The sequence below is a fragment of the Bombus bifarius genome, unplaced genomic scaffold (assembly GCF_011952205.1).
Source record: "Bombus bifarius isolate JDL3187 unplaced genomic scaffold, Bbif_JDL3187 scf7180000009772, whole genome shotgun sequence".
Classification (NCBI taxonomy): domain Eukaryota; kingdom Metazoa; phylum Arthropoda; class Insecta; order Hymenoptera; family Apidae; genus Bombus; species Bombus bifarius.
In genome coordinates, this window is record NW_022885327.1 from 752,396 (window position 1) to 779,950 (window position 27,555).

Below are 27,555 nucleotides of genomic sequence, written 5' to 3' on the forward strand. Positions count from 1 at the left end.
TAGGATAATAAAATTATATAGAATTACATGAATATATATCTCTACAAAAATTTTCTAAACATATTTTAATAAATAAAATTTACTTCAGTGTTTTATTATGTTGTTAATATTATGTTAACAAATGATCTACAGATACTTAAAGGTGTATATATATATTTACAATTACATTGTACACAAATATTATAACTATATATATATATATATATATTATATATGTATATTTCTAAAGCTTTTTAGATCTAAAATAACTTTAATTTTCATATCTTCAATCTTTTTTCCTTTCGAAAGTCCAATTAAAAATATTTTTGATGCATAAAAACTACAACTATATATATATTTTTTTATCTCTTAAAATTTAAAATAGTTTTATTTTTCATGCATATTTTATTCTATTTGCATCTTTTATTTGAAGAATGACGAAATTACTATATATTATATACAAACTACTATATATTATGGAATATTATTGGAAAACAAAAATATTTTTATTTGTAGGATACTATAAAAAGGATAAAATCACTGTAATGAACATATAAAATAACTATGTATATTAAAAATGCGTTTTACATAATGTATCGTAATATAAAGTCAAGTATTTAGATGAAATAAAAATCTCATAGATACATAATTGTAGATGTTTAAACTAAAAATAATTAAATATAAAGGTATTAAAAGAATATCTAAACGAGTACCCTGTTACAAACTACGTCTAACCCTAATCGTAAACGTAAAAAATTTACGCTAGGGACGTAAATATGAGGTAAATATGTTTATACCATTTTTCTTAAAAAACCCAGTCTATGCACTGCGCAATGCATGTAATTTACAAATGTATGTAAATACAAGTTTATTCATTATTATGACATAATGTTCTACACATACACAGTACTCAATTTTTTTTATGAACACGAATGAATGAGGCATTTGATGTAATGTTACTACTCTAAATTATATTTTAGGATATCAGACTTTTGCTAATAAATGCTTGGCGCTTAGGATAATTTTCTTAGTAGCAAACTATCCATATGGTCATGTGCATAAATAGAAACATTTGGCAATCATTTAATCGAGATTTTAATAATTAATATCGAATTATGTTACGTTAACTTAAACCTATCAGACTTTTTTTTTGAAAAAATAAATGGTAACGATAAAGAAGCAATAATAAACGTTTATCTGCTGCATTAATATCGCATGTCTTTTTTTTATACATCGTAAAAATTATTACTACCTATATAATCTCTGTAATCGAAACGAAATTTCGTATTATTTGTACGAAAAAATTGGATTGCGAAGTAGTTTGTCTTGATTATGATTATTTCTCTATGTAGAAATGTTTATAAATATCAAATTTAGATTAATTATAAATTTCACGGATAGTTTTTAAGTAGTCAATCAAATACATCTTTTGTACAATAAAACACATTACTAATTTAGCATTAGTCAGCTAATAATCACAGATATCAAACACAAGAATATGGCACTGAACTATGCAAATAACCTTGTATTTTCAAACGAGTGAATATATGTGTTCTATATAAATGAGAAATAATAATCGAAGAAAAGTAAATTAACTATTAGAATTCTTTAATCTCTTTAAAGTTTAACTTCCAAAAGTTACATTTCCTTCTTTTTAAATCTAGAATTTGTACAGCGAGATATATGTACTTTATCCAAACACTTGAGAAAAATAATCGAATAATTTTTTAAAATATATGTTAAATTTTTAAAGCATAAATTATGTAAAGGCGCTATAAATTCGAGTATCGTATTGAATGACGTTTCGTGTAACAAAGCTCTATCGTTTTGGTAAGTATACAAAGTCTAAGTACATTTTTTTAATTTTTCGTGATGTTTTCGATTTTAACCTGAAATTTTTGAATACATATTACTTTCGTGTTTTATTTTAGTAACATATAAACTAAATATGTTTTAAATCATAATTAAAAAGTGATGACTAGCTATGTTACTTGCATTGTGATCTTTAAGGGTATATCTATAACAAATAATGCTGCTATATGTATTAAAAGGACAGGTTAAAAAATTGAAGGAAGTTCATTTTTCCTGTTCTATTTTTGTATGACGGTACTATTATTTCTATGTTATTTGGCAAATTTATTGACATCACATTTTGCGAATTAAGCAGTTGCTTGAAATTTTTCAGTATTAATCTGGAGGAAATAATTAATCTGGAATAGAAAATGTTAAACTTCTATAGTAAAATATTTTCTTATTTAACATGCAACTTTTTTTATATAGGCTAGAAAAGAGAATATCTAAATATACATATATTTTATTATGTTATTTGATTTTTAATCTTACCTATCCAAATTCTTTTAAACTATAATGTTGTCATGAGCCAGCTTTTCTCATTTTTCTGAATTTAAATAATTTTGTTCCATCAAACTGAAAAATATAATATCTAATGTTTTAGAATGTCAAAGAGATTAAAGTTAGTAGTAGTTTTATGCACTATGCGGTAATTCATACTTTGCTACATAAAATTTTATGCTGTGAATACATACATGCATGCAATCTCACAGAAAATTTAATTTTAAAGCTGATAAAGAATATCTTTTATTAGTTTATATAAAAATATCGAGTTGTTTGTACCACATCATGGTGTTTTATGTAGCTTAGCAGAATGTATTTAAAATTATTTGTTAACGTAAATTATCTTACCTTTTATATACGAGTTATAAAATCGTAAAATTTGCATACAATTACTTTGGATTATAATATATTTACAAAATTATATACAAAAGTAATTTTTCTCCGATTCATATAAAAGATTTCAATTACGTTATAAATGACGAAATTTTGCTCTAAATAATTACAAATATACTGAATTTAATGAAAATCAGAAGAATTGTATCAAAATTAACTGGTAGTCTAATAAAATGGAGTATAATACTGCAGTTTTATACACAGTAAATTAAGAACACTAAAGAATTTTCTATTGTTTAGTGTGAAACTGTCTGTGTCCGACAAAATATACGTACAATCTACAAAATGTAAATATCTTCCATGATGCTGCTTAAAAATTTAAAAAAATTACGCTAATATTGATCTTCGAGCATTGTACTATACACTTCGCCGGTATGTAAATATCTTCCCAGGATAATTTATCTTCTCATTTATACAACATTTACAAGTTTATGATGCCACAGTCTTGTAGGAGTAATGTACACTTAATTATTTAAATCTCAGAAAAATTTCTTACAGTAACGAATTTCCATAATGAGGTGGTATCGATCATCGACTAGCCTTTTTACGTCTGCGTTTTGACTCACCGGACGGATTCCACTCTGGATCAACATCGGTGTAAGAATAATTTACTTTAGGAACGTTTCTTTTTGAGCTTCTCGTTTGCCGTAGAGGCGACTGTGTTTTCTTTACCCTTTTATACGTTCCTTCTTGCTCTATCGTTTCTATCTCAAATTGCTTTATCGACGTCACGTCTAATAGATTCACCTCTTCCTGTTGCGCGAATGTTTTAACTGTCCTCTGAAGGCAAGATTCTTGATATATAGTATTACTAGTTTGATCATTTGTCGGTCGAAATTGGCATTCGATCTTTCTTGCATTTTCGTTCGCCAGATTCTGATGTGATTCGGTATCCTGTACATCTTTGTAATAATTTCTTCTTATCAAATGCGAATTGCAGTGATAATCACCACGCAGTTCCTGCTTTTTCGCAAGAGACAGTTCGTATTCGGATTTAACGATTTGATCAGACCTCTTCCGTGTATTGTCCAACGCTTCTAAAGCAGCTATAGACATCATAGGCATAGCTGGATAATTGTCTATTTTTTCAGTTTTTATAGGTGCGCCCGCATATGCCATAGCATGCGCCTTCAGCCTTTTCTTTAAAGGCAACTTATTCTCTGCATTTTTTTTAAACACTTCTTTTTCTGAGTCGCACTGTACTCCCAGTTTTTCCAATGACTTATTTTGCAAGAGGTTGTTCTCTATTTTACACAATAATTGATCGTCGTATAATTTTTCTATAACGACTTCATTCTTTGCTCTGTCATGCTCTTGGACGGCAGGGCTTTGTACTGACGAATGCGTTGGCAAAAAATACGGACTACTTTCGATACAAGACACGTGGGTATCCGTCGCTGGGTGTATACACTGTCTGCAATGCGCGACGATATCGTAGGTGCAATTTAAACAGGAGCAATGCGATCTTCCACATGAACTACCCGATTTCGCGTGCGAATGAAGGGAAGTGTTAGCATTAATTTGCAAACTACACGATACTGAGGTGCAATGTTTATGATATGGTACGCATAATTCCCCATTGCCTGCACAATTTCCATAGATCGGTGGTAAGGTAGTTGGATGAGTGGTAGATATATGTAAGGGATGTTGAGCATTAACTTCGTGTGGATGTGAGTGAATTCCATTGAATCCCGGGATCGCGCAGTTCGGCGCGATGTGATTAGAGATATTGAACTCTTGCTTGATATTTTGTCGGAAGGTGAGATTCGATTTTGATTTCCGCTTTTCCATCGATTTGCTCATCAAGTTTACCTCCTGATACATTTGCGAATTGACAGAAAGCATGTCAGTCGATAGCGGTGCTTTTTTTGAATATACTTTCGTGTCTGCAAAATTCTTATCTTCCGGTTCAATCTTGATCCCTTCTACGGAACACTTGTTCTCTTGATACGATAATTCCTTGTTGTACGAAGTTAATTCCAAGTTACACGATGCATAGTCCAGAGAAGTTATAGCTTCGAATTGTCCACAATCTTCAGTTGGAGATATCCAATTTTTCTCTTTTAACCTGTTGATTTCCTCGTCGCTAGTGTGATCCTCCGAATTTTCAACCGCTTTGTTTATAATATACAGATTACTGTTAGGAGACTTTTGCAGCAAAACTATGGTTTCTCCGTTTAGTATTACGTTTGTATTCTCTTTCACGGTTTGCGCATTATTCTCAATGGGGGCGAAATTATGCGTCAGCGCGTCCGTGTCGTAATTTATGCTTGTTTCCGGATGAGAAATGACTTTACACAACTCGCTATCACCGTTTCCACTCTCTGCTTCGTTAGATGTTACTTCTACTCGAAGCTCGACTTTATCTATGGTGTCCTCGGGATAAATGCCAACGATTCTATTGATTATTTCTGCGGATGGATTTTCAAGTAATAGGGAAACGGTATTTGACGAATCATTTGTATCAGTCTCGTCATCAGTGATTTGATTGCAACACGCATACCTCAAAGATGCGTAATCTTTTACTTTTATTTGGTCGCATTTTACGTCGGATTCAGGCTTTAAATGTGGTATATGCTGTGAAACACTCGCCAACAACGACAGACCATCGATATTGTCTTGTAATTCAGAATCTTGAACGATATATTTATTTTTGGCAACGGTACACACATTTTTCTCCTCTGTTACTTTATATAAATTATTACACTCCTTCGACGTGATTTCTGATGACACTTTGTCAGATTTGCAAGGAACATCTTCCTTATTAACATATTTGCCAATATTATTATCGCACTTGTCCCCTACAGGCTCCTTAAAGTTTGTATCGATACAAGAATTTTCATTATTTTCAATATTTTCATTCGGGCACGTTGCATTAATTGTATTAGAAATATCTTTCTTATCCGTAGAATAAGATTCGAAAATAGATTCTCTAATGTTATCGATGCTTGATTTATTTTCTCTTATATTCTCGTTTATTTCATCATAACTACAGATTTCTAATTCTGGTCGCGTGCAGAATTTATCTTTCGCTCTGTTTACGCACTTTGATGATTTCGATTCCATTCGCGATTCAAACTTCTTTTGCATTGTCGAAATTTCGACAAGTATACCTGATGATCCTTGCTTCTCCTCATAATCTAATACATTTTTAATAGGAGAAGCTTCAACTTTCTGGATTCTTCCAGTAGAGATTGTTTCATTTCTATCATTATTTTGCGGCGTAATTAATTCCTCGTGTCTAATTTCGGAATTAACAGTCCTGTTAGAGTAGTCAGATTTACAAACACGTTCACTGAAACAAGTATTATTTAACATTTTGTCGCTCGAGACATTTTGATTATTCCTTTCGAGCTCTAAGTTTTCCGACAATGTTACCCTTTCAGTTACCTCGTCATTAATTACATTAACATTAGAACGATTAGAACTATCAGCGTTATCTTTGGAATTATACTGAGTACAAATTGTGGTATTATTTACACCTGGGCATTCTGTTTCTAGATCACAGACTTTTTTAAAACTTTCAACTTTTTCGCGTGTTTCAGGCTCTGAGAAAACGTCTGTTTCTGTCAATCGCTTGATCACAGTTTGTTTATTAAAACTATCATTCTCCTTCTCGTCGCTCTGTATATTCGAAATATCTGCATTACTTAAACAATTACCATTAACAACGCTGTTTGAAATTTTTGATACTTGCTTCGTTAGCGGGAGTATCTCGGTTAGAACTGTTTTACTAATCATTGTAGACGCTTTAACATTTACTTCTTTAGTATTGACTTCCGTACCAATCGATTTTCTTATACTTTCTGTACAAGTTATTAACTCTTTGTCAATTTCCATCTTATTTTCATCATTTTTAAGGACAACCGTTCGGCATGCATTAGATTCATTTTTTTCGCCGAGACTTTTCGTGGTACATACCGATTGAGAGGAATCTTCCGATCGATGACTAATATTTCGTGAGGTATTTGATGGATGTGTAAGCCCAACATGTTCCTGCCTTTTCTTCTTGTGTGATGCTTTTACTATCTTTAAATCGATATTCTTTTTTGCTTCTTCTAACCATGGTAGTTTTCTAGACTTTCTTTTCTTTATACATTTCTCGAGCACTATATCATTAGTTAAATCAATAATTACAATCTCATTGGACTTTTTACATTTCCTCCGCAAACGATTTTTATTTGATTTAATTGTTTTAGAATTAACATGCTCCGTAGAAATATTATTCGAAAAAGTACCTAAACATTTAAAACTAGTTTGTTCTTCCAAATTTAAAGTTTTAAAAGTATTTAGCAAAGAAATAGATTCATTTTTTTTATTTTTATCTGATATAATTGAATTTACGTTATTATCTACATATTCTACATCTTTCTTAACCATATCTTCCGACTGACGTGCATGAACATAAATTATTATTAATTTTGTCGTAATTAAGTTATATTACCTTTATGTGCGCATTAATCGAATTTTCATAGATTAATTACTAGTTTTATTATTTACATAAAAATAACTTTATGCAGTAATTAGTATAGTTTGGAAAACGTTATAAATAATTTTGGTAGCAATTTGAAAGTGATGATTAATAATTATAAATGTGTCGACAAATGTGTGTAACAAATGTGCATGAAAAGAAATAATTAGTATATAGATAAATACCATTTTTGAATTAATTCTACTGGACGAATCAATGGGAGTTGCAATTCCGTCCTGATATACACTTCCATTGCTTTTTCTGCAATATTGTGCAAACATTTCACAATGTTTTTTTATATCAAATTTATGCTGCAATAGAGCTTTTGTAGAATTTGGTTGACTCTTTGGCACTTTTGGCAATACATCTTCTAATATACTTGATGAGAATGTAGATGGCAATGGCCCCAGAGATGCAATTGCAGCAGCTGTTATTTGATCTTTTACAGCCACATTTTCATTTATTTTTCTCCACAAACGATAAATAAAAAAGTAACGAATATACATAATACTAGATTCTGGGTGAATGGGAATATTTTTTATTATTTTCCTAAAAAGGAAAATAGTTGTATATATGTATGTATGTATGTATATAATAAGTATTAATATATATTAATATATATAGAGAATAATACCAATAAACGAAAGTGAAATTAAATTTTAATATGAGTTCTTATTTGGTGAAGTATTAAAAGATCTGATAGTTTGCTAAGTAACTGAAAAAAATAAAGGTAACTTATGCAGCATACGCAATAATTACCTATTATATAGATTCACTCAAATGTAAAAGTTAATAATAAATTTAAAATATAGTAAAATAAATATGAAATTTTTAACTGAGGCAGTAAATCTATTGCAAATGATAAAACTAATTTATATTTCTTGATTGAATTTTCACAAATTAAAAATGGAATAAAAATGTCAGAAATAAACTCTTTTACTTTGTTTTATACTTACGTTATAATTGGATCTAAAATATGATGATAACTGCAACACATTAGTTGTACCTTGATTAAAGTATCTAATAAATGTTCCATGGAATGTTCTGAAAGAGATATATATACATTTTCTTTTAAGACAACATACAATATTTCAGCATTTTAAATCATTTCTATTTAAATTAATTGCGGTAAAATATTTGTGTGAACATCATCATACCTAGATAAACATAAAGACAAGAAGTAATCCTTGCACAAATTTTATCATGATTTTCTCTGCTTTTCCTAGATGCTTTTAATTCCATATCTATATAGAGCGCTAATAAGTCGGACATATTATTTAAATAACTGAACCTATCATGATCCTAAAAGGTGAAATTTGTTTAGTGTTTAGTAACATAAGAAACAGTTCAGCATACAAAAATATTAAAATTAAGAAAGAAGCTTACCTCAGAAAGTTCACGATAAATATATAAGAACAACATTAAAGTCTCACTAATAGAATCCTTTAATTTTGCTGCTCTTAAAGGCCTTGTGTAACATTCATTTACACTGACACTTACATTTCTGTAAGCAAATTATTTACTGAAACATTTTTCATTTTCTTAATATAATAAAACTGATAAATTTACAACATGCAATCCATTGCTATCCTATCCAAAATTTGCAACTTATACAACATTTTATATTATTTGATTTATATATAACAAATTTATGCTTAAATATATAATTCATTAATAATTTATTTAAATAATTAGTACGGATATTATATATATGTAAACATATCAGTGATATTAACAGATATCAAACAGATACAAAAATTTAATTATGCCTTGAAAGCATAAAAAGTTTAATAAGTATGATTACAAAATTGTATGAAGTTATTGAAGTTTTCAATAATAAACATTGTTTTTAAAGTAACCTTGACGTGATATAAAATAATTAAAACAAACAATATTTTTATAGTATTAGTAGTAGCAGTAGTAGTAGTAGTAGTAGTATCTATTTATTGTGTTGTCCCTTATGTAGTAGTATTTATTTATTGCGTTGTCCCTCATGTAATAGTATTTATTTAGTGCATTGTTCCTTATGTAATAGTATTTATTTATTACATTGTCCCTTTTGTAGTAGTATTTATTTATTGTTTTGTCCCTTACAACCTCAAAATTTTGTAATGTAATTTTGTAAAAATTATATTTATTTCTATTTTTATGGTTAATAATTTTTATACACATTTTTGATTATTGATATTAACTTATAACTTGAAAACATTTTATACTGATATTGTTATTATATCACTTTCATTTACGATTGTTCTCAATATGTTTTACAATAATTATTTCATGAATATTTCCTAATGTTTCCCTAATATTTCCACTGACCATAATTTAATATTAAAAAAATGATATCTTTTAAATTTAGGATCATATAGCCACTTCCTTCTTTATATTTTTTGTACCATTTTATTCTACTGCATTCTAATGATCTGTCTATTACAGATATTCTTAATAATTTTAATTTGATGTTCATAAAGGAAACACGTTTGTATTGTATATATACATTTATTGTATATTATTATTATATATATAATTACATATATATATTTATAATAATATCTACGTATAATGTATAATATCTAAAGAACTAAGTTATCTACTTTTACTGATTTTTAAACCAGTTCCCAGAAAAAATATTACTGGTAAACTGAAAATGGGGATGATACAAACTTATGACGATATAATCATTACCTCACATAAAATTGCATAAGTTCTGTTAAAGATGCCATACTTTTTTCTGTATGTATACACCTGCACATTTTTTTAAACTCTAGGATCCAAGGAAACAGCTCAATAATTGATGGTTTTGATTCATCATTGTTCAATTTTAGTCTTCCATTGTTTTTAACCATTTCCTTTTTGGTATCTGTACATTAACAAATAAATAATTGTTTAACAAAATAGTTTCGTAAATGGTTATGACAGCAACAAACAGATTTTTAAACACATTAAACAATTTTATTTTTTTTTGTTTTTATTGTTTAAAACAAAATTTCAGTTTTTCTATCCAAACTGAACTTTTCTTTAAAGAACTCATTCGAAAAAAACAAATTTTATCTTGTTCACTTCATAATGTAAATTGCTTAAACACAGATGCCGCACGTATTTAGTACGAATAAAAAAGAATACCACAAGCAAATGTACATAATATACTTATATAACATAATAATTGAGGCAATGTTACGGTAACGTAACATATCACGTGTAATCAATTTTTGTATTTATTTGAAAATTTATACGTAATAGAAAATATCTTCTTGTTATCGATATTATTGTACATACACTTATTATGCCACGAGCTCAATGAATACTTTCAGCTACATTTACAAATAGAACTTATGCAGGATTTTCTAAATAATATCAGGAATTCTAATTAATAGAATTATGCAGGAGTGTGAAAAGATTTAACGAATTATTTTTACCAATTATTTAACGTTCTTAAATAATAGAAAATGACGATAATGATAGTAACAGAAATCAATGAAATTTAACATTTGAAAGTCGGAGTAGCAGTTTAAACACTCTCTTTATTATCCAATAAAGTGTTAACAATATTTATGGTTTAGTAAATTTATTATGGCTTTATTAAAATTTTTTCAAATTGATGCTTAAAGTTTATATTAGACGTAAGAATTATTTTTAAATAACTTGTATATGTATGTTTGTGAAAATTATACAATATCACCAAGTAATATGTATTCACACAGAGATTAGAAAACATATCGAATTAAAAGTGTATTTAATAAATGATTTAAAATAAATGTGATGAAAAACTTAATCGAACGGTTAATTCTGGTGTTACACACAGATGCATTATCCACTTAGCACAAGACTGATTCTTCACAGAAAATTTCCGAAACTATCACCAAAAAGTATACGTTTATTTGGAGATTTCATTTGCATTTCTAGAGATTCGGTTGGTAGTCATTGAATTGGCAATGCCAATAAATGTAGCGACAAATCGATCGAATGCGCGTCGAGGAGGTTGCGTGCGAAGACTAGCGTGTTTCTGCCGCTAAACATTCGTAAACAACCGGTGAAAAACACTTTTTAACGAACACGATAACCACATACCTTGCACCCGAGCGTTTTCGTTTTGCATGCTGTTTATCCGCTCTTCCACAACACAATTCATTTTGTTGAAATTTTTCAATAAATGTGTTAATATTTCGTAGAAACGTTTTTCCCTACCAGAGTGTACTTCATGTTAGAGACCGAAGAAACTACCGCGTCCGCGTCTCTCCACATACTGCGCTCTCGGTAACGGCCATATTGACACTGGCATTTGGTGCATCCACCACGAGAGCGCGTCTCTTACACCCCACTGTTACCAAGCTCACATCTATTATCCTACACTTAAAAGCACACACTAAATACCCGAATCATCTTGTATATTCCTCCTCTTCTTAGCTTTTTATTAATGAATTTTTATCACTGTTTTTACATGTATATGATTCAATGATATTACGAATTGTCTTAGTTACCGATAACTCTAGGCGGTAAAATTTCGATATTTGGCGTTCTTTGAGGGTTAAAAGCAGCAAGGGTTTAGAAATAAATGGCTGATTCGTCGGCCTTTCAGGTAACTCAGCCAATGGAGGTCGAGCAACATGTAGCGCGCAAATCATGAACCGAGAACATCGCCATCCCTACCCCGCAAAACAGCCCAATCAGAACCGAGCAATTAAGTAATTACAACACACGGTTGCTTGTATACATATACGTACATAATTATTTTTTTATGCTTAGTCTGAATGTTTTTTAACAATGTTTTCCGTTATAAGAATTTAATTGTGGTGATAAAATAACACTTAATCAAATTGAAGATCGATTGTAGTTACACTTAAAGAATATATATGAGAAAGGCGGTAAATGTGGAAGATTTTTCACATCGCACTCCTTGACTATTATTTCTTATTTCTGAAAAAGATAAAGATAATTAATTGATTTGATGAACTGAATATATGAGACGCAATGATTAACAAAATTATTAAATTATAAAAAATATATTTGTTCGTTGAATTTGATATATTATTGTTTTACTTATGCAATATAAAAGTATGTAAAATTGAACTATCAGGAATAGAACGTTTTTAATATTTTAATAATTTATATTACATAGTTTTGTACAGTACAACATATATTGTACATATTAAATTGTAGACAACACAAATATACGTATTATACTATATATTAAATTATATTTCTTTAAAATAGAGTTGTTGATATTTAAGCCTTTGTAAACAAAAAAATATAAATTTTTTAACCAATTCTTTAATATATTAACATATTTGTAACATTTCTTTTATATGACATAAGAATGTTTTATAAAACATTCCTAGTACCTTCATGTATATAAAGGATATGGATACCAATTATGTATTGCACCAAGAAATTTTCGTATTGTAAATTTAGAAATAAAAACATAGGAAAGAATAAGCATACATTCATTACAAGAATTTTCATGTACCTCTGAACTAGAATCCCACAAATGCATTTCAACTAATTTCTTACTCACTTGAGTTTTATGTTAATCAATGGAACAATTAATTATGCTATGAATAATATTCTTACACATTGATATTTTTTTAGAGAAAAAATGGTAATGAAACTGGTGGTTGGCAAAGAAAAAGTAATGGATCTGAAATCCAACGGACATTTCAATAGCTAAAAATTGATTGAACTGTGAGGTGGTGTGCAAGGGCGCGTGCGCAACAACATCTGGAAAGCTCGGCTTGCTCTTTCGGTTCTTGTCGGCCGCAGCCGCGATCCTCGGTTCCGACGGTGTCGCCTACCTCGAGCTCAGTGAGCCGATGTGTGAGCGCCGCGACGCCCAGAGCAGCCCCGACGTTAAGCGTCGCCGACATAGGTTCGAGAGGCCACGTTTTCTTTCTCGTCTTCGTCGTCATCGTTGTTGTCGTTGTAGTCGTCATTTTCGTCATCGATTTCTTAGTTGACTTTTTTCGATCGGCCATCGTGGTGGCGCACGCGGCTGCACATCGCCGATCGGTTTGGTGCGCGACGAAAAGGGAGACAGAGAGAGACAGAGACGTGTACAGTATATATCTTCCTCTATCCCTCTCTCTTCTTCTCCTTTTATCGGTCTCTTTCTTTCTCTCTCTGAACCTCCACCGCCCTGAGCATTTCTGTCTTTCTCAATCTCGATACTCGTATATATTCATTCGCTTTCGACACCATCGTCTCTCGCTGTCGCTGCTGTCCTTTCCATCGGTGGTTCACGTGTCCCGTGAATGCGTCGCAAAACGTATCTTCTCTCTGCTCTCTACCGGCGATCTCTCGTTGCTTGGGGAACGTATGACCACGAAAAGGAAAGGGAATGACCGTGGCCGAGGACATGATCAGCGATGAACCAACAACAAGGAAAATTATATAACACGTAAACGGATACATAAGTACTTACTACATGCATATTCGATCTGTTCTTGCAACAAACGATTCAATCTGCTACCTATGGATATCCTTCGATAACCGTAAGAAAACCATTCGTAGTCGATGCTTCTTTCACTCCTTCGTTCGAACGTGCTGTTTCTCTGTTTTTTATTTTATTTTCTTCTTTACTTCCTCCTTTATCTTTTATGTTCGTTGTTCTGGGTGAAGTATACAGAAAATAAATGTAGTTGAAGCGAGAAATGGAAATAGGGGATAATGTATCGTGAGTGTGAGCGGAAAGAGGGGAATACAAGACAAAAGATACGCATAGAGAGAGAAAGAGGTAAAAGCGAGAGAAAATGTGATTGAGTGCGCGGGTGAACTATGGAAAAAAGGCGGGGGGGGGGGGGAGGGGGAGAGGGATGAAGCCATTGGGAGACGATATATATGTATGTATACAGAGTGGTTGTATGGAACAGAAGGGGTGCATGACACGGATGAATGAAGATAGCGATGCGCTTCGACACTGTTTCACGAAGATTCTTCCAAATTACGATAAAGCAGTGATTACCACTTTTACGATGCTTGAGTTTACTTGATATCATGTCTATCTTCGCGGAATTTTTTAACAATCTTCGCTGATAGATCAAAGAACGTACATCATGTATACCAACAAAAGATATCGTTTGAAAAGCATTCAGTGAATTATTATATTCGACTCAAAAGTTCCCTCCCTAATAGCACTGGAGCGAACGGTTACCTTTTTTCCTTCCCTGTTCAAATTTCGCCTTCGAGCACATATATATGTAAAGTGCACATATATCATTTAAATGGCGATTAAGGATTTGATTCAGGTTCGACCTGTTGATTCTGCGGAAAACGCTTGTCGTTATGCGAGGCATGCACGTTTAGTAATTTACCTGATGTTATCAAATCGGAATATACATACTATAGCCAACGTGTAAGCACACGATGTTATACGTTCAAAGTGGATTCAACCACCACAAGATACGCTCAGGGTGCGCTCTGTTGAATGAACAAAAATGTATACTCTAATTAAACGTTAAACGATCCTAATTGATTCACTTTATCTGACCTAGGATCATCTAATCGATTAAATTGATCGTTATAATACGAAAAGAAATATTTTATGATATTAAATATATTGTCGTTATAATATTTTTATCAGTTTTTAACAATCTCATTCTTTATTTATGGGTTTATGCTTTCAATTTTATAATAAATTTTCCAATGATTTCTTTTATGAACAGGAATTTAAAACATTTATGACAACTCTTTTAATAGTAATTAATTAAATCGCTACAAGGAAACATTTTATTGCAAATGTTGTTATTATGATATTTTTATAAATTTTAACGATTTTATCCAAATTTCCTTATAGTATCACAGTTTCAATTCTACAATTAAACTTCTCAATGACTTCTTTCATAAATATGAATATATAAAATATTTATGGGTACTGTTTTTGGCGTGAAAGTTTACACGAAATCGTAAAATCGATAAGTTGCACATTACGGCTCGTTCGATCGTTTCCATATTATCGTCCACGCCATGCACGAGCATTTTTGAGTAAATAAAATCTTTATATTTGCATAACTGTTAACCGGTATAAAATGAAACTCGTAAAATGCTAAATTCGTGGAAAGAAATTTCACATAGTTGTACGTAACTTTATGGTACGATGCATTGCACTTTATATACGGTGTATTTTCGAATAAATATAACATAAAACAGTTTGTAAACGGCGTGGAGCAACTGAGCCTGAGATACAGAATATTCCTTCATTGTTTTCCAATTTATGATCTCATCCTGCCATATTTATACCAATATTAAAGTACGAAGAAGAGATATAAAAATTAAGAAGGCACACTTAGAATGATTCTTCTGAAATTCAAGGTTACAAGAAAACTGGAGGTTATTTAAAGATCAAAATCAAAATTCTTCTATTGATTTAGAACACATGCTTGAATTTTATACATCCGGTGTTTAAATAAAATCGTGACAATTCAATTTACTGAAAGTATAAATGGAGTTACTGCAACAATTTTTTCAGTACCGTAATGTTACAGTATGTAAATATCTGACATATAAAAATTTACTTTTAACACTGATATAAATTGTAAACATGCGAAATGTGGGCCAATAAGATATTCTGAATATTAAGATATAACATTTTAGTAATTTTTTTGTTTTTCATTAATGTTTAATTTTTAAAGATAGTTCAGGGGACAATAAAATCCACGATTTATTAATATTTTTAAACGAAACCAAATTAATGGATAAATTAATTTCATTTGCATTTTTTATTTGTTGATTTTTGCATTGACTAAATAGCGATCACAATCAAATTAGATGAGTTAGTAGAATTGTAGATTCTTCGTACATAGTATATTTTAGTAATTATCGTACGAATATCGCAAATCTCATGGTTACATAAAAAAATATGATCATTTCAAATAAATATAAAATAATGCCAACCAAAAAATATAAAAGAAATCTCACGATTCATATTAAAAAAAAATATACTTCAACATTCGAAATAATTAGCTATATATATATTACACAAGACGGAAGTATCATGCTGCTTATACCTAATTCGCTAATATATCGAAACTTGAATAATATCGATCTCGTCATTCGGCAAAATGCCATTATCCAGTTATGCGATTTTTTAATTACCTGAAGCGGCGTTTATTCAATCGATTCGAATAAGTTGAAATTCGCGTTTATGTAATCAGACTTATGTTTCTCTTCATCACAAGAAGAACAACGAACATCTTTTTAATCTTCTAGATTATCGAATAGTTTCATATGTAGAGCCTTTTGCTACGTTGGTTCGAGACGGAAATATAAAAGCACATTTAAGAATTAGATGATAGTTTGTACGTAGGAGTGAAAATGCACGATAGAGAACGCGAAGAATTCGTTCAATTTCTCGTTGCTCACTTTGAATGTCGATGCGAATACTCACGGCAGTGAACCGGTTACTTATCGTTTGTGAAACATTGCCACGAAGAAAATTCATATTTCTGTGTGGATCATACGTGTTGCCGTGTTACTACGGGACTAAAGCATAGACGATGAAAGTTTATTAGAATAAATTCGTGCATACAAGATTCATTGCTGGACGACATCTATATGGTGAGTCCTACTTATTGATGGTATATATGTTGTCCTTTTAGAATTAGTCGTTGTTTTATAAATTATAAATTTTGTACTCGTCGATTAAAGAATAAATCAGTGGTAAATTTGTATTCGTTGGTTAAAGAATTAATCTCAGTGTTTATCATTTGCACTCGTTCTTAAATGAAATGTTTGTTCCAATAGAAAACTGCATGTTTCGATGTTCTATATGTTTGTAAATATAAATGAAATTTGAGGGTATACTCTGTATCATCCAATAATTGCGAATGATATTCTAAAGCCACATAATCTATTAAATTTCGCAACCCGTAATATGTTTCGTATACATGTGCTGCAATGTGTAATTTATTTAGTCAAAACCAAAGGTTTGCAGATATATTCGTATAAATATATTTCGCTGAATAATTACAGTTTCATCGAAAACAAAATTTATTCCGCGTCGTTAATAGACCATGATTTGATATATATTTTTCACTTTCGTCGTTGGAACTTTTAATTTTTTTATTATAAATGACTCATACATGTAGTATTAGGTTGCGGATGTGTATGCTTTTATTACGTTGACCGCCACGATACCCGTATTCGGGTGTCAGCAAAGTTTCTGGTCCGGCCACGTAACCCATATTCAGGTGTCGCTTATTTGAGTACTTGCGAAGGATCGTCGTAGGTATTTGAAAAGATATTCCATAATAATAAATTGTTAATTAACAATTAATTGTAATAATATTTGAATTGTTATAAAATAAAAATACGAAAATGGTTTGTTAAAAAAATTATTTAGAATGTAAAACTTTAAAGCATTCTATACATAGCTGAGGTTGGTCGGGACAATTTGGACAATAAGTTGTTGTTTTCTTCAAATTCTTTTGTGCCTTTCTTCGGTCCATTCAACGTCCTTTATTTGCATAACGTAGTTTGCATGCGCGTCTAATGCTTCTTCCGGAATCGTTTTTCCGAACGGCGATATTATGCCGACTCCGTCGAAGACAAGGATTTTTTGTATTTTCAGACAACCTTAATAATGTTGCAACTAATAAATGTCTAAATATTCTAATATTTATATTTTTCCTTGTTGCAATTTTGTAAACCGTCAAAGCGTTTACAACAGAAATTCCCAGAAGGAATCGAATGCCAAGTATTCTGTAGCATTTTATTCCTTTTCTAATTGTGGTGGCATAAGAAACCATTTGGTCGGAATAATCTATACCACGCTTTCCTTCGTTATATTCAACAACAGCTACTGGTTTTAACGTTGCGAACAAACGAAACGAAAGATCATTCTTGAGACCACCGCTTGAGCGACTCGCATTACTAAAATACCGATGGGAGCACCTAGCAGAGAACGCTTGGTACTGCTGTACGCGTGGCCTGACGGACATTTCTTTGATAACACGAGTGGCAGTCAACGTGTGAAGAAATTTGAAGATGCAAAATATACCAAATAGAATACTTTACATAGAATATATAAAAATATGTACATAAAATATCCAAAGTATATTATTCGTTGTAATATTTAGTGGATGAAATAAATCTACGCTTAGGTTTTATTTTCTTAGTTATATTCATAAAAGTATGGATTTGTAGTATTGATTTTAAGTAACAATTGAAGTTAGATTCGAGTTAGATTACTTAATTTTAGTTTTTATTGTATATACACACACATATCTTACGTGATAAATATCAAAAATCATTTTATCTCCTAAAATACAGAAAATAAATCAGAATGACGTAAGAACTATTGTGTGTTACTGTTATATGGTTCAAAAATATTGACTTCGAGTTAGTGACTTTTACTTAAATATTTAAAAAAATATTATACATCTCAAAAGTTTAGTTCAACTATAAAAACACACATAAATGAGAAATATAACATTTGAAATTAATTAAAAATAGTAACGAAAGGTACTTAAATATTTTTTTAGGTAACTTTTGATACTAAGAAATATATTTATTGTATATGTAGATATAAATATATACGTCTTTTTCACTTCTGATATTGCAACAAAGTTTGACTAAAAGAGGAATAACTTAGCGAGAGAAGAAAATGATCATTCGATCGGTGATCATTTCAAAGTTGTTTTTAAATTGGTATCAAGGTTCAGTCGTTTTATATCTGTAGAGTTTAAAACTGTTAAAAACGCGTTAATAACTTTAAGAATGAACATTTCCACAGCACTTGGTGAAAGATTTAGAATTCCAGGTATTAACAGGAGAGTAGAAATTTGAAAACCTTAAATGATTTGAATATATTTCTTTATTTTATATTTTTTTGTATAATTGTATCATTAATTTAATATTTGTACAACATATCATCTGAAGTAATTCGTTATCTACTGACTTTATCAAAAAATGTTTGAAGTGAAATTATTTATTATGCAAGTATCCTCATTTGTATGTATCCTATTTTGATTTTGTGATGTCTTATATTTTTTTGAGATACCAAGGTGATCTGGAGATTTTTTAACAGTCACCCTATATATTTTATACTGCATTGTAGGTTATGAATTCAACGACCTATAATAGGATGACTTTTAGTTGACCTTGTATCTCAACACGAAATGAAATTTTGTGAAAAGTAACTTACTTTCCATGTTTCCGTTTAAAATAGGTGTATAGTGAATTATGTCTCATAGGTACACTGCAAGCCGTTCGTGTTTCGTACCGACGCGACAGTACGTTGCGTCGCGCCGTTTGGGAAAATGTCGACACATGTATGAACGGCCACAACTTTGAACATCTACTTTAAATGCAAACATTGATAGTAAGTTACTTTTCACAAATTTTCGTTTCGTTTTTTGGCTCAAGATCAACTAAAGGTCATCTTATTATAGATAGTTGAATTCATAATCGTAACCTTTTTAATGGCTATAGTGGAGTATAAAAAAGGTTAGGGCGACTGTTAGAAAATCCAAGGTTACCTTGATATCTCAGAAAATACGAGGCACCGAAAAATCAAAATATATTTCACTAAGCTCACTTCACTTCAAATAATTTTTGTTTAAGTCAGTAGATAACGAGTTATTTCAGGTGACAGTTCTTAGTGACTCATTCTATATAGGTATCACGCTTTAATCAAATCAGGTAATAATCATTTTACTTATTAAAACAATGATACGCGTTGAATGTTAAAGATTAGATAAATGCAATTGTCTATATTTCTGAATATTACTTTGCGTCTCCATTATTTGTATTATTATACATATATCGTTTTGTTTAGTCACTAAATAATCTATTTATAGTATTAATACTTTTTTCATTAGAATGAGGAATTACAAACAATTATAATCTTTTCTCTCATGAGCAATGAAAAATTCACTTGAATATAATTGGATATAATGTGATGTATAACGAGTAAAATTTTCATTAAGCATTTCATTAATTAAAATGCGTTCTATTTAATTTCTCAAAGAGAAACTTTGTGAGCAATTTATTCATAAGAAATTTTGGTATAATTTTCTTTACAATGCATTAATATAATATAACTTTTTTAACTTTTTACAAAAGATAAAAAAAAATTACAGAAGTTATAATTTTCTATTAACTTAACATTATATAAACAGTGTTTTACCTACATTTTGATTTGGTTCGAGAGCATCGATAATTTATTTATAGTAAAATAGCAATTGACGTTTTAATAACAAATCATTTAAATACTTTCATGATGCATTGGAAGAGTTATTAAAATTTATGGTAATTATTCCGAGTTTATCCTCAACACCAATTTCGATGATTTTTTAATATGTTATAAAATTCAACATTTGGAACAACTTTGTCCTGTCACGAAAACGTCAAACTCTTAGTTTACTTGCAAGATGCGAAAATATGCGAGATATTTGCAAAAAACTGTCAGCAGTATCGGCATCACACGGTAAATTTTGCTTATAATCGTGCGTCCGTGACAGTGGATGCCGATGGATTGCTGGCCATCTCGCGGTGGCCGGATAAGATGGCACCTAACCCAAAGCTATATAAACTATAAACAAAAGATAAGAATTAGGTTAGGTTAGGCGTTATTTTATCCGGTTATCGTAAAGCGAATTTCGTGCGGATAGATTTTCGCGAATATCTTGAAAGCTAAGAGAGTCCAACATTTTCATGAAAGGAAGAAGTTATCCCAAATGTTGACTTTTACAACATGTTAAAAAATTACCGAATTCAACGTACAGAATATACTTATGAATAATTATTAAATTTATACGTTTAATTTCTAAAGTTCTCAAATTCAGGTGAAAAGATATCTTAATTGACATAAACAAAATCAAATGGAACTCTTAATTAACGCAAAAAATTACTTAAAGCTAATTATGTACGTATATGCAATACATACTACTAATGTTACTTTATTATCTTTACGACGAAAGAGATAATTAGATATTTTACTTCTGTTTATTGGTTCAATCCTCTTGAACATCTTTTCTACTACATTATCATTGCTATAATGCATGATATGAAAGCATTAAATCTTCAATGATGAAGCTCAAGTTGCTTTCCAGAATAATCGAGTAGAAAGCAATGATGTAGGGTATAAATTATAAATGAAAGTGAAGTCAATGAACTCATATAATCCTAACCCGTGAATACATTTATCGATCCTTTAACGCTGTGTATACTCTACAATTATACTATCATGAAGACTACCGAGTTAAATGGAAGAATATCACGAATACCCTGAATTTACACTTCAAATTCCTGTGTAGAGTTTTCGATTCAGTTTCCATAACTATACATTTTTTTAAAATACTTTATATTTGAAATTAAATTATCTGATTATATTGACTTCAAGAAATGATTAATTTTTATGAAATATAATATTTTTTAAGTAAATAAAAAATATCTGAAGGATATTATTTTCTTATGATTAACTTCATTACTTTTTACTAATGACAAATATTCTTTAATTATGACTAACATTCCCCTTTTCATTTTAAGCAATATTTGTTTGTAGTTTAATAAATATTTACTGATGTAAATGAATTACAGTTTTAAAAATATGATCTTTTGCAATTGATATAGATCTTCTGAATGAATAACTGATTGAAGTTTATAAATTAATTTTACAGTTTATCAAAAAACTGGGATAGAAGCAGCATTTTTAAAGACTGAAAATCTTTTCAACAGATTAGTGAAGGTTTATCGGTGGATTAAAAAGAACATCTGCTACAAAAATAACACAGGAAACCATTCGTATCTGGAAGAGAATCAATATCAGATTTGAATGTTTATTTTGATAACTATTATACATATGTTCTAAAAAAAGCTACATTTTCTGTCATTTTTAAAAAGATAGCTAACTATCACCTGTTAAAACAATACATAATTCTTTATTTCTTTAAATTGAATTTTAGAATATTTGTATCTACAATTTTAGTTTACTTTTAAAAAGAAATTGATGAAGCAGAAAATATCTTTAGCTGACTTTCATTTCGCTCTGTAAATAAGTAATATTTATGACAATAGTACATTAAGTCTGACTCACATTAAACTTACGACTGAAGCAAAATAGAAATATTTTCCTATTAAAAAAAATAACTAAGAATTATGCAATTTCTATATATCTTGTGTTTCTATATCTTTATTAAAAATATTTTCAGTGCATATTATGATCTTATTTTATATTTTTCTTTAAGCAACATCTTAACTCTACATTCATATTTGTTTTATTACACAAAATTACAAAATGACGAAGTGGTACAACATTATCTGATTCCATATCTAGCGGAACTTTGTTCGCTTGCACACAGCAACAAATGCGACTAGGTTGAAAAAAGTAAAAAATTTTGTGCGAACATATACAAAAATTCATTATCTTCAATGTGGTGTATAATTTTTCCATAATTTTGAAAAATAAGAAAACGAATACTTATTAACGAACAAATTTTATTTCTCGTTGAAAACGATTGACTTTAATATTTATAAAAATTTATAAAAATTCAACGGACTAAAACATCAAAAAAATTATAAACTACAACCCAGATTGTATTATAAGATAGATAATATAGGATGGCGTGTAAAAAATTCAAGCTGAAGAGTTTTGGAAATCTACTGGGAGCAAGGAAAAAATAGTTTCGAAAAAAACACGTTTAAGGTTTTAAATTAATCTTTCTCTAAAATAAAAAAATGCATTCGTATTAGGTCTTATAATCGCCCTTTCTTAGGTTTTCAAAATATCATTTTACCAAAGTATTATACAAATATCAAATTGTAAAAAATGCAAGGAAAAAAAGATTTCGATATTTTAAAGACGCATGGTTTTATACTCCCTTAATACAATTTTAAAATATGGATTAATTAATATTGTTATTGCATATAGAGAAACGTAATTGCGAGAATTTATATAATGTTATTTCATAACGCTACTTTATCATTACAGTAGATTATTCTATCTACCTTAAACCTTTTTCTGCCTAAATATTATTCAATTATGAACAAATATTATTATTTAGTTGTTTTCATGTTATTTTACTATTTTACAATTCCCACATTACTTTATCTCGATAAAAAAAATGTAGTATAAAGCCAAATCTAATACAAAATTATTTTATAACGGTAGAAGCTATTCTACAAATTTATTTAAATCTCTCCTTATCTAAATTTTATTTAATTATATACCAACAAATTTCAGTATTTAGTTATCTTCATATTATTTTACTTTTTTATTTTATCATTCCATAGACAAGAGTCCTATATATCAAAAGTTCATAGAGAATTACTTTATAATATATACTAAGGATTTATTGGACGTAGATCTTTTTAAATCTTTTCTTATCTAAGTTTTATGTAATTGTCAGCGAACTGAAGTACCAGATTACCTTATATCAGGTTTCAGTTGTTAGTTGCATAATCTCAAGAAAATTGGAATATGACATTTAATATTGTACAACTCCTGGTCTTTAATTTAATATTTTTCTGAATAATGTGATTTAAGCCCACACTTATCACGCGGTGGACTTTACGAAAAGGGGTTCTTTTTTTACGTTTGAGAATCGATTAAAAAGGGTCTAGCAAACTAGGCTTGTTTACTTCAACGCCTATCAATCTCTTTAATGCACACTATCACATTGTTGTAACACGCCATGATCAAAGGAACTGATAGGTGATGTGTATTCAAGCGAGTAGTAGCCGCATTTCTTGAGAGCACAGCTTCATCTTAAGCTTGACGGCATTAAAATTGCCAGATGAAATCCTATTAAAACGAATATTGTACGCAAGCAGAGTATGTAATACTCGTACTTTTCATGATCAGAAGCTTATTACATGGTTTAAGTATAACCCGATTATTATTTTAATAAAGTGTACGTGAACCATAGGATAACATAAGACTTGAGTTACCTATCTAGAAATAAACATTTTTTAAATGTAATTTTATTTATTTTTGTTACGCGAAATAAAGGAATTTCTTCACATTTTAGAAGTATTCAATATAATCGTTCTTTTTTAATTTTTTAGATGATAGAGCATATTAGAGATTACTGCAGAATATATTTTTATAGGAACTATTAAAATAAAACCATTATTCAGTTTATTTATGTTTACAATAAATTAATAACATTATTTATAGTTAAAAAATATAGCACTACAAAATTATGAATGGAATTTTCAATATGTCATAAATATTATGCTTTTTTTTAAAAAATATATAATATTAGATATAACTATATATGTACTTCGCTTTAATATTTTGTAATAAGTTGGTATAATATCCTAGCAGAGTACGTAATCTGCTGGATATTGCTCTATATTGGTGGTATACAGTAGACAATTAGATAAATTATAATTAATAATGTGTAACCTAATTCCACATCCCACTAAATGTTCTACACGTAATCGGTTTATAATTCAGTTATTAACATCAAATGTTTGTAAGTAAATATTATGTGTACGTGGAGTATAATGAAATTTAAATTGTTCCTGCTGATATTGAAAGTAAGAAAAGAACAACTAAAAGAGCATTTGGTAATGATAAGAACAATCTTTCTAATATCAGAGCTAATTTGTTACTAATATTAAAATCTGTTTCGATAGAGATTTTTGAAGAAAAATATTTATTCTAAATATTTATTACTCCTTTTAATGTTGAAATAATATCAATGGAAACTTTCAGATTTCTATTGTTAGTGGGGCACTTCGTATGTAAAAAATTAATTATTTATTTAAAAAAAATCTGTTCTAAAATTATTTGTTACATTTATAAAGAAATTTTTACAAATATACAAATTTTGAATTCGAGAAGTTTAATATCTCTATAATAGGTATTAGTCATGACAAATTATAATCATTGTTTATCAGTACTTTATAACATTAAATTAATCTATGATATCGATATCACGTGATAAGTACACTTAGAGATTTAAGCAACTTGGTTAACAGGGAGTTCAGAAAAATAAAATTATTTATATTATAAGTTACTTATTAAAAATGTATCATTTTAAATATAGAAATACATACTATAATACAATTATTACAATACTAATATCTTTATTATAATATTATAATTTATTATTATAATTTGTACCTATTTATAATTTTTATTATACGATTTGTTATTCTCATATTACTAATCGAAACATAAAATAAAGATTTAATTCTATGTACATATATTTAATATTGATAACAAAAATATGTTTCATGTATAAACATATTTCTTTGAAGCTGTTATACATATTAGCATAAGAATTAAAAATAGATTACATATTAAATTAAAAAACTAATTATAAAATTTATTACGATATAAATTTTGTGTTATGATTACTTTCAATTATCAAAAAAGCAATATTAATATTTATTAACTTTTACTAAAAATAAAATTCAAAATAATCCTTATAATTTTGAAAAATTACCATCATTTTTATCTTTTTTAAAATAATTTATTATAACAAATAATCATATATTTTTAAAAAGTGGTATGTTTGTGAGTCTACTATATTATTCTATACAATCTGTTTATCTAATAAATTTGACGAATTCGATGTAAACTTAAACCGATAGAATTTCATACAAGTCTGTTCATATTCCAGTATGTATAAAGTTTCTGATCGTGTCACATCTCGTAACTCTTGCTTCTTTGTACTTTTTAAGTCAACCTTATTTAAATGGCCAACGACATAAAGAACTCCATATAGATATTTGAGTGCCACATGAACTACATATGTAAATAGATACATATACCGATTCTTCAATTTCACATCACATTTACTATAAAACGATGAAATGTTCCAGCGCCTTGATGTTTCTTCCGCTTCATTGCCTTTCACTGTTCATTGATTGCATATCAAATTTGTGAACAGTATATTAATTCTATTCTTTCGAATTTATGCAGAAAAGATTTGAACTATATTGCTTTTCAATAACTAATTTTTTTATATATAAATCACATGTTGCAAAATATGTAAGATAACGCAATATTTAAAATATATATTCAAAATAAACGATATAAATGTAGATCAATATTTTATAATTCTATAATATTCTTTTAGTATTTATTATTATTTATTATTTACCTCATTTATCCTTTCTAGCATTGAGAAGCTTTAGTTTTAAATCCTTATATCTGCTTTTAACATTATTTTAGTACAGAGATCATAAATCGGTAAATGAATTAATAATAATGTAAAATATATTAATTTAGATAGATCCATGCGTTTTGTTAATTTAATTAATAAAAATTTTAGTTAAAAGTAACATTAGTGGACTCACCATTTTTAAAATTGGCGCCATGCACATATAGCCGCACGTGGTCCATCAATGGGTGATCTAACCTCAAATACACACTTCACACATTGACACATCGTACACACGGTGACATACAATCGATATTTACAGTCGATATTTGCTTCGGCTTATAATGACTTTCTCCTCTAAATATCCACCACGCCACTGTATACTACATCGCTGCTTGTCACGTTATCGCAGTCGATCCATTTGTTTTCATTTTACATTTTTTCTTTCGTAAAATCACTTTCTCGTTTGTAACTATTTTGGACGACATTTTTTGGTTGCAACAGTTTTTCCACGAAGTTCACTGATAGCTTGTAGATAATCGATGTTGTCGGTTCAGACTACCTCACACATCAGAAAAGGTCTTAAAGAGCTTTACTCGTTTGAAGGTCATTTGCCGCTTAAAGGAGATATAACAGTTGTCGGACAATTACAACTTGCAGTTCGATACCGGAGAAACCAATCGATGTTCTCGCGAGTTCGTTCGTTTTGTTTCGCCGACGTGATCAGAATCAACGTGTTCCGAATCGATAACGTTGCTCCGAGTGGCCACGATATTTCTTAGAAAGAGGTTAGGTCTTGTTGGGAATGCAATTTTATACGTAATATAAGCATGATCCGGGAACAAAAACCGCGACTCGTATATACATATGCGTGGAATCACGGCATAGAATAGAGGTTTGTGCAATGTGAAATGAGCAAAAGTATCGAGTTCGTGATATCGATCAACAGATTCACACGTTCACTAAGCTTAATATCATTCGTATCTCATTCCACGAATACACTACTTTGGTAATTAACTCACACAGAACTCGCGGTATAAGTCGCTCAGGGCTACTAATACCAAGACTTAACGTAAGAGAGCTCGCTTGCTGTTTTTATCACAATGGAACCCGTTCACCACTTGAAAGATACTCACCGACAAATAACGGTTTGATCGGACCTTTTTGAACACACGGCCATCGATCGACTGTTTCTTTCCCGAGGAGTCCAATATTCGTCACTGTCTGTTAGTCACGACTCGCAATTGCTTCCAAACAAACGCAACGTGTATAATGATACGCCTTCATATGTATTGTGCCAGTGTTTCTCAC

The 27,555-nt window shown here is 29.6% G+C and overlaps 1 protein-coding gene and 1 long non-coding RNA gene across 10 annotated transcripts; one reads left to right on the top strand and one right to left on the bottom strand.

Annotated features, from left to right (window-relative positions):
• Window positions 1–793: 793 nt before the first annotated feature.
• LOC117215702 lies at window positions 794–27,555 on the bottom strand. 7 transcript variants are annotated; one of them, XR_004489191.1, is made up of 9 exons: window positions 26,441–27,555; window positions 9,884–10,058; window positions 8,585–8,702; window positions 8,356–8,500; window positions 8,155–8,242; window positions 7,384–7,747; window positions 2,683–7,116; window positions 2,323–2,406; window positions 794–2,189 (listed from the first exon to the last, which is right to left on the bottom strand). XR_004489191.1 is itself a non-coding variant. In XM_033462106.1 (7 exons), the coding sequence occupies exons 1-7, from the start codon at window positions 11,325–11,327 to the stop codon at window positions 3,256–3,258; spliced, it is 4,812 nt and encodes a 1,603-aa protein (XP_033317997.1). In that variant the 3' UTR covers window positions 2,452–3,255. The 7 variants fall into 7 exon arrangements, 1 of the variants encoding a protein (XP_033317997.1); XR_004489192.1 differs by lacking the exon at window positions 26,441–27,555 and adding an exon at window positions 11,267–11,327 and having other exon boundaries at window positions 3,294–7,116; XR_004489194.1 differs by lacking the exon at window positions 26,441–27,555 and adding an exon at window positions 10,999–11,242.
• On the top strand, window positions 12,977–16,684 carry LOC117215707. Of its 3 annotated transcripts, none has more exons than XR_004489198.1 (3): window positions 12,977–13,061; window positions 13,522–13,683; window positions 16,580–16,684. It is a non-coding gene; the product is annotated as an uncharacterized LOC117215707 (long non-coding RNA). The 3 variants fall into 3 exon arrangements; XR_004489197.1 differs by having other exon boundaries at window positions 13,048–13,250; XR_004489196.1 differs by having other exon boundaries at window positions 13,048–13,245.

What these genes read in the sequence shown, in the direction of transcription:
- LOC117215702 (XM_033462106.1), bottom strand. Translation starts at nt 11,327, where the DNA reads ATGAATTGTGTTGTGGAAGAGCGGATAAACAGCATGCAAAACGAAAAC. An exon ending in TTTATCGTGAACTTTCTGAG is followed by an intron (nt 8,501 to 8,584) that starts GTAAGCTTCTTT and finishes TTCACCTTTTAG; the next exon opens with GATCATGATAGGTTCAGTTA. An exon ending in GTAGAATTAATTCAAAAATG is followed by an intron (nt 7,117 to 7,383) that starts GTATTTATCTAT and finishes CATGCACGTCAG; the next exon opens with TCGGAAGATATGGTTAAGAA.